The 11,734-nt window shown below is 37.9% G+C and overlaps 1 protein-coding gene across 2 annotated transcripts; it reads left to right on the top strand.

Annotated features, from left to right (window-relative positions):
• The first annotated feature begins 206 nt into the window (after positions 1-206).
• Positions 207-11,496, top strand: torso (tyrosine-protein kinase receptor torso). 2 transcript variants are annotated; one of them, XM_013307750.1, is made up of 19 exons: positions 207-647; positions 4,225-4,258; positions 4,662-4,807; positions 5,601-5,853; positions 5,941-6,017; positions 6,354-6,492; positions 7,047-7,198; positions 7,385-7,499; positions 7,760-7,914; positions 8,018-8,132; positions 8,368-8,519; positions 8,758-8,875; positions 9,025-9,161; positions 9,316-9,505; positions 9,701-9,866; positions 9,969-10,391; positions 10,497-10,634; positions 10,896-11,117; positions 11,269-11,496. In XM_013307750.1, exons 1-19 carry the CDS (start codon positions 483-485, stop codon positions 11,360-11,362), a joined length of 2,991 nt encoding a protein of 996 aa, XP_013163204.1. In that variant the 5' UTR covers positions 207-482; the 3' UTR covers positions 11,363-11,496. The 2 variants fall into 2 exon arrangements, with proteins under 2 accessions (XP_013163204.1, XP_013163205.1); XM_013307751.1 differs by lacking the exons at positions 207-647; positions 4,225-4,258; positions 4,662-4,807 and having other exon boundaries at positions 5,838-5,853; positions 6,358-6,492.
• Positions 11,497-11,734: the final 238 nt, after the last annotated feature.

Below are 11,734 nucleotides of genomic sequence, written 5' to 3'. Positions count from 1 at the left end.
CCGTTTCTGGATGTTGAAAACATAGATTATTTGGCAATACCCTTCTTAGCTAAAAGTTCGTCCAATATTGGTACTGACATTGTTCAATATTTTTGAACACGATTAATCAACGAATCAGGATATTGCCTACGACATTGATAATAACAGATTTCATCTATATGTAGTATTAACGCTCAGGTAGAAAAGCATATTACGTCCGGCCATAAGCTTTGCAGTGCTTCTCTGCGCTCCAGTTCGAAACGAGGAGCGATCGGCGTGCGCGGCTCAAAACGGACGCAATCGCGCGCCTTTTTCATACTGACGTTTACAAATTTGAATTTCGAATTATTTTTTTTTAATACTGCCAGTGGTGATGTACATTTTTAAATCGTATTCCATTACAACGAGTGTGTTTTACATGATGCCAGATTGAAAAACAAAGCTATGGCAGTAAACTTTTTTAAATATAAAATTTAAACCCCAGTCTATCTGCTTAAAACATAATGGACGGTGGTAAAATGTTAAGAATTATTGTTTTTATAGTTTTAATTGCTAGTGTAGTGAACGTGAAGTGTGAAGTGGAAGATGTTCTTACCCAAGACTTGCCTATTTTATTTAATCGGACAAAACTATCCGAAGATGTGTGTTCATATTTATTTTTTGATGAGGTACGTTTATTGGATAATTCTATTTAACTTATTGTTTAAAGCTTTTCGATTAAATAATAATAAAGTTTAAGTTACAATTATATAATAAGTGTTTGATTTTAATTAAAAATATTTAGAAACAAATTGAAAATATGTTCATAAAATCTAGACGTAGTTTAGTGTCAGAACCTTCGCTACACGAAAAGCAGATAATTAAATTATTAAATGCTGGTACATTCAATTTAAATTGTTTATATTATTTAGTCGTATTAAGATATATTGTTTTGATAATATTAGAAAAAAGCACGAAGTACATTTGTCATGAAAGTTTTAAGTTTACCTTTACTTTAGTACTCTCGTGTTTCTTTCTGAAGCTTATGATAAATAATTTGCTATTTATAGATTATGTGTGCAATAACAGTGATAAAATTAGGTTTTATTAAAGTCGTTATAAATTCAAGAGATACTAATATCTGTTAACTTTCGACGTAGTATAATATTTTACGTTGGTTAGTGCACTATTGATACGTCACCTAATTCTATATTTATTTGGAAGTATATCCGGGCATCGGCCACTAATTGTCTGAAACATCTTACTAATATTATAAATGCGAATTTTTAGATGGATGGATGTTTGTTTGTTTGAAGGTATCTCCAAAACGGGTGAACGGATCTCATAGAAATTTGGTATACATATAGAACATAGTCTGGAAGAACAATTAGGCTACTAATCATGTTTTTTAATTTCGCGCAGACGGAGTCGCGTGCGACAGTCAGTTTTACTATAAATTTGGAGTAAGTCATGAATAGGAACAAAGTAGATTTGGCTTTCTCCCTATCGCGTTAGTGTTTAGTGGAAAACGGTCTTAAATTATACAATAGGATTATCGATTGACCGATTATACTTAGTGACATAGTAGCCTAATAAACTGGTTATCTTTCTCTATACTTATTACGTATCTAATGTATGATGTTCACTGAGACTTTTTTTTTAATTGTCAACTTTTTTTCCTGCTCCTTCTAGATAGTAAACGGCAGTTTATAAATAAATGTTTGTGATAATGTGAACACTCCGCTTAACGATAATTAATATTAATATACAATAATAAATCAACAATCACTTTTCCTTTTTTTAATCTTAATTGTTTATCGAAGATAAAAAACAATTAAAGACACATTATCAATTCGAATTTTAAGGATGAATATCCTATAAATATTTCTTGTTCCAATTGCTAAAAATAACCGCGTAAACTCATAAACCTATTTTGTTATAAATGCATCCGCAGTGACCTTTGGTAGGTTATCTAGTTGTTCGCTGTTCAAAACATGGATATATACGGCTCCCGATATCGAGATAATCCTAAATCAATATACTAAAATATTGACTGCCATTACGCCGCTCGATGAATCTAAAATAGGGATGTCAATTTTCATAACGTAAACCGGAAAACTAGCCGTAAATATCCTAAAATATTTATTCACCTCCTCTCACATATTATACTTACCTTTTCATTCTGCGTACACCTACGTACATATATCGTGTACATAAACGGGTAAGGGATAACTGGAGTAAAACTGACGTTATTCACGGATTGAATGAACACACAGCGGGCCGTTAGTATGAAAGCCCTCAGTTCTTCATAAAGCTTCGCTCCAAACCAACATCCACCCCTAATCCTCAGCGGGAAATGATAAAAGACTAGTGATTTTTTTTCACACAACTCACCCTAATTTGAAGATATTGATGTGAGACTCGTAGCCGAATTTGCATGCACTTGAAGAGATGGCAACCCTAAGCAAAATTTAAAAAGCACACCGCACACCTGACCGGAACAAGAATTAGGCCGAAAAATCGTTTGAACACTAATCAAAATTAATCTTGATAGCTGATAAAAAATCATGATTTTTCGACTATTTTAGGAAATATTTTTTCTATTTGCTAAATGTAACAAATTTAATAATTGTTAAAAATATGTTGTTAAGTGACCAAAGAAGCCTCATAAGTACTGTTTCTACTTCAAACTGGACCCACTACTTGATTTTTCTTGTCAGGAGTGAGTAGAGTACCATAATGGTTACCGTTTTTGGTAAACTTTATCACGAAACTATTTTTATTTCAGATTTAAACAATCACAAATTACATTCCGTTTTAACAATCTATTTTAAAAGTCCTATATGTGTTGAAAGATATAATATTTTATGAAGGAAAATCTTCGACAGACAACCTAAAGCACCACTTTGCTAATAAAAATAACTATAACATCGGTAGTAGCTAATTGTTGCATTATACTTATTTAGAAAATTAGCAGTTGTATTATTCTAAGTTCACTTTAAATTTATTCAACGATTACTTTTTGTAGAAGTTGAATAACCTATAGTCAATTATAATAATGTCAATCAAAGCGAATCATAAATTGAATAATTTAATTAAAGATTTATAAAACCCATTTAAATTCCACATTTCATGATGCAATACGAAAATTATTGCATCATAGCATTATTTTTTTTAAACCTTATTCGGTGTTTATACAGCCTGTATCAGTATTAGAAACTTTTTTTTATTTAAACTCGGTCGATGTTAATACGGCCAGTATTATACTGCATACTTAATTTTCTTTGTGTAGTCAGTCATTCAACCCGCTACGGGATCAACGGGACTTATATTAGAAGCAACATCTGTGTATTAGAACACAAAAAGCAATCATGATACAGCATAATTTTCAACAGTTCGCCTCGTCAAGTAGCTTTATTTAACACTTCAAATACAATAAATATGTTGTTAAACATCACCAATAATTTTAAGCAAATCAAATACAAGTTTCAATTTTTAATAAACTTGGTTAAAATATGATTTATATATGACAGAAAAATAATGCTCCTCTTTTTTCATAGCAGACATGTTTCCGTGTACACACAAAATTATCATTGTAAGGTTACAAAGTGAACTTGATAAAAGCTATCTTGGCGTGTTTACGTCCGAGTGCATTTCCATACGTAGCTATTGAGTCATTGGCTTAGGGCTAGCCTTGCCTCGTGTTTGTCAACAACAAAACGAAAATAACTTCAATTATCGATGGCTTGGTTTCACGCATTGTAATCTAGTTTTACGATCCAGAAAGTGTGGCACGTTACCTAATTCTATATCCCCGGAGAGAATATTTGCGTCCCGGAGACTTATTTTTGTCTTCTTTCCGTTCCCACCCTTTTTCTTATAAGTAAAGGATGGGAAGTGAAAGTGGACTTTCCGGATGAGAGGAAAAATTTTTCTTTCTATGCATCCTCTCCTCCGTCGATTAAAGGTAGGCAACGCATATGCAATTGCGTATGTCTATAGGCAACGGTCACTTCGGTATTTCAGCGATTTCAGGTGGCCGCTCACTCGTTTGCCACCTTATGATATAAAAATCCCGAGGGACTAGCGGAAGGGGAAATATCCTCTTTCTGTATGCAGATGACTATGGGCAGTGGTAGCAAAATCAGGTCCTACTAGTTGCTATACTATATACTAATCTTTAAAAAATCTTATGTCTAGTTACTATACTCGTTAGGGTGTGAAATACTTCACCAAATTAATTCTAATGTTTTTTTGAGTTTACAGAATCAGACATCTTACTGTCAGAAAAGGTTTCTGAGTAAGTATTTTATGTCTTACTTATTATAAATAGTAAACTGATATATAAACACGGCTAAACACTCACTTATATTCGTCCGGTGGCGGCACCGACTAGTTTCGAGCCCATCGGGGGCCCTTCATCAGGATGAGTGATACTGGTATTATTTCGCGGACGCGGCCCGTCGCTCACACTTTAGCCGTGTTTATATATCGGTTTAGTATAATGTCTCAGTTTGAATAATTTATTATAAATAATTAATTGTTTATTTTAATTATGATATCTCTTTTCATATACAGGACTTTCATTTCTGTTTAATGTTAAAGTTACAATTCTTTGGTGTTCTTTAGTAATATAACAGTTTATGATTTAAGCGGACAGCGCGTTCGACGTAGCAATTATTCATGACCAATTTATTTTAAAGGACTATACCGAAAACCTGCAACGTCTCTTCCGCCGAGTTTAACAGTGAGATGTCAAAGTGTGGACAGCGTTACCTTCATGAGAAGTTCGAAGGAGGGCTGGCAACTTGTAGTACTAATACCGCAAGAGAAAGACTTCGAACGTGCAGTAAGCTCACAATATTACTAAACAATAGTTTAAACTTAATTTAGAAACCGAAACAAGTAACTGAAAACAGTGCCATCTAAACTTTATGCCATCATGCAATTTCATACGAGATTATCGGGTGGACTTCTGCGCATGCTCTCCTCCATCCGCAGCGAAACTTTGGCACGTACTACTTAGGAAGATATGCGCTCGGAGCTAACCTCAAGCCGACATAACTTAACATTAGTACAACCTACTAGTTAAAACATTTTTTTTGTGACTGAGTAGTTACAGTAGTAGTTTTAACAGTGGTAGAGCCCGCTTTAACATCTTCGCACGAATTGGCCCGGCTCGCCCGGTGAAATACCACGACCACACAGAAAACAGGCGTAAAGTGGAAGCAATTCCACGTTTCGTCTGATGAGTGGGCGTCCCGGAGGCCTAATTTAGTCCTCTTTCCCTTCCCATCCTTTTTCTTATAAGGAAAGGATGGAAAGTGGAAGTGGACTTTCCGGATGAGAGGATGCATGGAAAGGGAAAATATTTTCTTTCTGTGCATCCTCCCCTCCGTCGATTAAAGGTAGGCAACGCATATGCAATTGCGTATGTCTATGGGCAACGGTCACTTCGTTATTTCAGCAATTTCATAAAAAAAATCACTGTTTGCCTTGAAGAGGCATTTACAGCTTCACCGGGCTTGAGGTGGCCGAGCGCAGATGGCGCTTAGCGTTCCTCGTTTTAGTTAAAACAGTTATTATCACTTAATTTATGTGTACAAATTGCTTAAACCAAATAAAAAATATTTTATCAACAGGTAACATTCACAATACTGGAAAGTAGTGATACAATCGGTCAATTGAATACAACGCCATCTAGGAATTACACATTGTGGACAACACTACTGGATAAAGATGGTACTCCATTGCTCTGGCAGCGTGGTCCAGATGTCTATATTTGGACAAATCCGGGGCATGTTAATTACGAAGTTAAAATTGAAATGTTGCTGCGTCACTACAAGAATGGTACCAGATATATACCAGCAGAGTTTACGTGGAATGCTATTGATGGTAATATTTACGTTAATGCTTTTCATAGAAATTAGCGAATACTATAAGTATTTTGAATTATTAAGTATCGTTTTATTTAATTTTCAGAAAGTGATTCTTGCTTCAGCGTTGTGAACAAATGTAACAACGATACTCAAGGAGTTTTCTTCTCGGACAGTATACAGGTAAACATAACTAAGGCTGCAAACATATCTATTATCTAGAAAAAAACAATTATGGTGCAAGATACTGCGTTTAAAAATAAATTTAGGGTTACTCGTGGTTACTGTTACCTATGGTATGAAATGATGAACTACAATAAATATTTTATGTGGACTTTAAGATAATATCGACATTTTTACTTGTATAAGGTCAACCAAGTTGCTTTTATGTCTCCAATAAGACTCATCATGTTGTAAACATCGGTTTAAAGTCGAAGTTTACAATGCGAATCCTAAGTAATGCCACATCCAAGTTGCGAAACGCTTGTTTGTGCTCACTACAGACCAACCTCTTTCCAGCCAGACGGCAACCGGTCTGCGGTAATAGAAAGGCTACCACTGGACGATGTGTGCGTGTTCATGCTTACCGGCAAATACGGGCAGACGCTGGTGAAGTACCGCACTCCGCAATGCTACGACATACAAGGCTGCGTACCATGTAAGTTTACTTTATGTTAATTTAACTAGAGGGACGCAGCGACCCGAAGTGGGCTTTGGCCACCGATAGCAAAAGTCTCCAGTTTCCCTGATTTGGCTACGTCACAACCTTGTCCACAGAACAAGAGCTCCTAGCTCCTAAAGATCTTTATCCATCCAATGATATTTGGGACGCCCAACTCGCGCTGACCTCTCGCTCGTCCCATGTGTGCATATTTGCCACACAGAACAACATCTATTCTACTTAATATGTACAAGGATTCAAATAATGATGTAAACGATGTCATGAGGTCTTTGTAACTGGACTAATATTCTATGCCATCAGAGAATTTAATGTTCGCTTGTATAATCATTTCAAATGGTCCAATTATATCATTCCATATTCATCTTAGAAGAGAGTGCGATCCCTTTTGGGATATGAATATTTATATTATAAACTTGATAAATATACAAAAAATCAGAACACACTTACTTGTATATCGGCTCTGAAACTGCTAGGATATTTTAGTAACCTAATATTTTGAAGTTTGTACAACTGAAGATGTTAATTCCAAGTACCGGAGCAGTTCAGCAACGTGTCAATGAAGGTGACGGAGGCATATGGCAACTGGCGCGTACTCGTGAGTTGGAAACGACCGCGAGTCACACCAACACACTACAATGTGTCACTGTACGCTGACACCACGCATAATGTTATTGTGCCAGGAGTAAGTATTCACTTTGTGTTTATGAATTAATGTAAAGAATTATTAATGAACAAAGATAAGCTCAGATTCAGCCAGTGGACTTTGTCTGGCAACAAGACGAATTTGATTCCTAACAAGTTCATATTTAAAACTGGAATTTTACGTTTATTTTTCTTAAAATTATTGTTATGCTATTTTGTAATACAGAATGCTACTGAGGTAATGTTCGAGGATGTATCTGGTGAAGGCCAGTATACTGTGAGCTTAGCAGCGACAACAGCAGGCGGGACAGCACGCACCAGCCGCACTGGATACTTCCCTAGTACGTACAGTAAACTAGAAGACTAGTATTCGTCCAAGTACTTAATTGCTCGACTACCAGCTTACTGTTTACGTTCTTTGACCACGAACATCCATTTAACTTTTATTTGTTTTTCGTTCACTCTCTCCAATCTCTACATCGTTTCCCCATTTTTGAGAACCGCGACCTAGTTTTAGCTCTTGCGTTATGCTCTAATAACTCTTTTGTTTTTAGTCTCTTTCGAATACTTGAGCCTAGTAAACAGTGTACATATTTCACAGTACTGGAGAAAATCAGCAACTTGTCTATGGAAATCGGTGAAGCAAAAGACGGGGGCTGGCGCGTGCGCATGCGCTGGGCTCGGCCGCGCTCAACACCTATACAGTACAACGCCACGCTGTACTCGGACACTGTGTATAACATGGTTGTTCCAGGGGTGAATATTTTTTTTTTACTAGGGGATATCCCTGACAATTTATAAAAAGTTTACGATCCATCGGAGGGATAATTTACGGACCATTTTATTGCGTCCATTACAGAATTACACTGAAGTAATATTTGACGAAGTATACGGTGAGGGTCTATTCAACGTGAGTCTGATGTCCACCTCGACCATTGGCACAGCGTACACGAGCAGCGAAGGATATTTCCCAAGTGAGTTTCAATACAAGAACTGACATTCAGTACAGTTTCCTTCGCCTAATTTGATTTTCATTTAAAACATTTTACTTGTTTAAGATACTTCTTTAACTTGTGAAATTTACGTTTCGTTTCCCGCTATTAAACCTACGTCAGTTTCTTCCTAGAATATAGGGGCTCCACCAGAATTTCAAAGCAAAGATTTACTTATTAAAAAGATACGAAGAGTCAATATTATGGTTTTTGGTAGGTGAGAAGTCAAGCAACATGACTGTGAAGGTGTTGGAAGGCGAGAACGGTGGTTGGAGCGTACGAGCGAGCTGGCCGCGCGAAACTGACGAGCCAGTGCAGTATAACGCTACATTATACGCTGACACTGTCTACAACATTAACTTACCAGGGGTGAGTTACTTATTAAATTAGTCGTCTTATACCCAAATATAATACATATCCTCGATTTGTCTACAGTTGGCACAATGCTAAGAATTACAGTGCATGGATTTATCGAAAATATTTATGAAGCCGATCTTTGATTTACTATTGCCCGGATTGCCTTTTCATACTATTTTTCTCTTTGCATTTAACTCTAAAAAACTGGCTTCTAGATACAATTTTATTATCAAAATATTTTGTGTTACAGAACTCAACTGAAGTGACATTTGATGAGGTATACAGCGAGGGTTCATACAATGTCACGTTGTTATCCATCACGTCTTCAGGCAAGCAACTTTACGCCAGCCACCAGGGAAACTTTCCACGTAAGTTAGTCACTTGAAAAGCGTCTTTTGTCCTAAAGTTGAGGTCAACGTGTAATCAAAAGTTTTAGAAAAATACGTCTTGTCAAGAATGTCGTTACATAAACAATCAAATGAATGGTTTGACCCAAACCTTTACTTACGTTTGTTAGGACTGGGCCACACACTGAGCGTGGGTCTGCTGGTGGGCGCGGCGTGGCTGACCGCGCTCGTGTTCATCATAGCGGTTTCCATGCTCGTCTACCTCAAAAAGAAAAACTCGAATAAAGACAAATTTGAGTACTTTCAGGTAATAATTAATAATATTAATTAATATTAATAATAATTTCATATTTCATGTAAAGTTTGTTATCAGGTGATTCCATTTCATCTTCTTTCTCTTTTCGTTGTTATCAAGTACTAAAAGAAAATTGGTAAATTAGCATGAGTAAAATGTTACTTAGGGTCTGAAAGACAAGCTGTACAAGGAGGGTGCGCTGGAGGCGGTGTCGGAGCCGGTGGTGTCCGAGGACAGGTGGGAGGTGTCGGCGTCGCGGCTGGCGCTGCACGAGCTGGTGGGGGAGGGCGCCTTCGGCCGTGTGCGCCGCGCTACCCTCGCGCCCGCTACCGAAGTCGCTGTCAAGATGCTCAAGGGTATACTATATAACACTAAATTCAGTTAGCAATGGGGGTATAAAAACTAAAAAAAAACAGAATATTTAAAAACTAGAAAAAAAAACTAGTAGGTAGTAAAAGTTTGGACCTTTCTTCTTTTTGGTAGTGGACAAGTTACAATAAAGAGTAGCTTGTTATTAAGTCTCGAGATGACAGTTGACATTTTTTGTGTAGAGTTCCCGACCGCGGACGAGGTGCGGTCGTTTCGCGCGGAAATGGAGCTGATGAAGAGCGTGGGGTCGCACCCGCACGTCGTCAGCCTGCTGGGCTGCTGCAGCGGCCGCAGACCACTCATCGTTGTAGAGTACTGCAGCCGCGGTGACCTACTCACATTCCTCAGGTCATCTTGAGTCAAATGCCAATAAAATAAATTAAGCTATCAAAGTATGAAGGTTTTTAAGCGATGAAAATTATACCAATTTCTAAACGTGTAAAATTTCAGGAATTCCTGGGACGTGATGTTAACTAAACGCAACGCGAGATACTACAACACCAAAGACAATCTAGAATATGGAACGGATCTGTTTAAAATTGACGAACACGACCAAAGCAAAGCTGTCGTCAACAAGCTGTACAACTTGCAAGACGTCTGCGACGAGCTCACGTTCCTCGATCTCCTCTCCTTCTGCCGACAAATCGCGATGGGCATGGAGTTCCTCGCCTCAAACAGAGTTGTCCACAGAGATCTAGCGGCGAGGAATGTTATGGTAACCGGCGACAAGACTCTGAAAATTGCTGACTTCGGTCTATCGCGTGACATTTACCAAGAGAACCTGTACAAGCAAAAGGGGAATGGAAAGTTACCTGTCAAGTGGATGGCACTGGAGTCTTTAACACATCGAATATTTACTACTCATAGTGATGTGTAAGTATTTACCACATTTTTATTTCATCATACTTAGCCGATAGACCGGCACTCTATGGTACGTTGGATATAGACAAAACTACTAAATCTTACCTATTTGTGCAGATGGTCGTTCGGTGTGGTGATGTGGGAGGTGGTGTCAGTGGGATGTGCGCCGTACCCCGCAGTGGCGGCCGCGCGCCTCCCGCGCCTGCTGCGCGCCGGATACCGCATGCCCCGTCCTGCCAACTGCACGCCGCAACTGTATGGACAAACACCACATAAAATTATTAAACACAATTTTTTCATGTATACAAGTTGTATGTTAATATATTCGAATCCGACTCGCAGGACCAATATTTAAGAATCGACTGTATTTGAAATGTTTGACAAAGTCATTTTCTTTATTCATAGTCATATTATTTTCGTTACGACTTAATTCAGGGTCGCTGTCGTTTACCTAATCGTCCATATTGCTTTGGGATGTTATTCTACGATTTAACGGGTTTAAATTGTGTCAACTAGTTACGAAGTGATGATGAGTTGTTGGCGCGTGAGGCCAAACGAGCGGCCGACGTTCGCGAAGCTGCGGGAGAAGCTGGACGCGTTACTCTCCGTCGCAGCGTCAGACCACTACCTTACCCTGGACGCACCCATGGACCCACCGTCTCCGCCTGCATCTCCCGCACTCATCCCCACTACAGCCCCACATAGTGCCCCACCACCGGCGCTCGATGCCCTTCTCAGGTATAGTTTCCATTTCTTTCTACTATTTACTGTTAAAATTAACAAGCTCTTTTTGTGGCTTGCATTATTTAACCAGAAGCGACTTGACTCCATGGAACTAGAAATGTAAGATCACAAAAAAAATCCTTTAAAGGTAATAAATTAATTGCAGTGACAAGAAGGAATGGCAGCGAAGTCATCATTACGAGCGGCCTAGTACGCTCAGCAATCGTTACACCTCGCCGCCCGTCACGCAGACCGCGTGACATGTGACGTGACACCGCGAGATGTTGCGTGATGCGTCGTGATACCTCGATATATCACGCCGGCAACACCAACTAAAGTAATGTAAAATATACTTGTACAGTTATTGTAAAATAAAATATAATTAGAACTTCAATCATTGTTTTATTTGGTAAATAATCGATAGGTATAAAAATAAAAGACGTAAAATTATATATTAATTCAATATATTATACACTTGATATATCTTAGCGCTAAATATAAAAATATTAAATATCCAAACTCGTGTTGGCCGTACCAGTCTCGACGTACCAATTATGTGTTCACTCAACTCACACACATATGGCCAAACGTATATAAAATAATTATAATTGTTATAAACAAATTCAAACATA

The sequence above is a fragment of the Papilio xuthus genome, unplaced genomic scaffold (genome assembly GCF_000836235.2).
Source record: "Papilio xuthus unplaced genomic scaffold, Pxut_1.1 DF828142.1, whole genome shotgun sequence".
Lineage (NCBI taxonomy): Eukaryota > Metazoa > Arthropoda > Insecta > Lepidoptera > Papilionidae > Papilio > Papilio xuthus.
The sequence above is the reverse complement of the archived record's forward strand: the minus strand, read 5'-3'. Positions and strand labels throughout refer to the sequence as shown.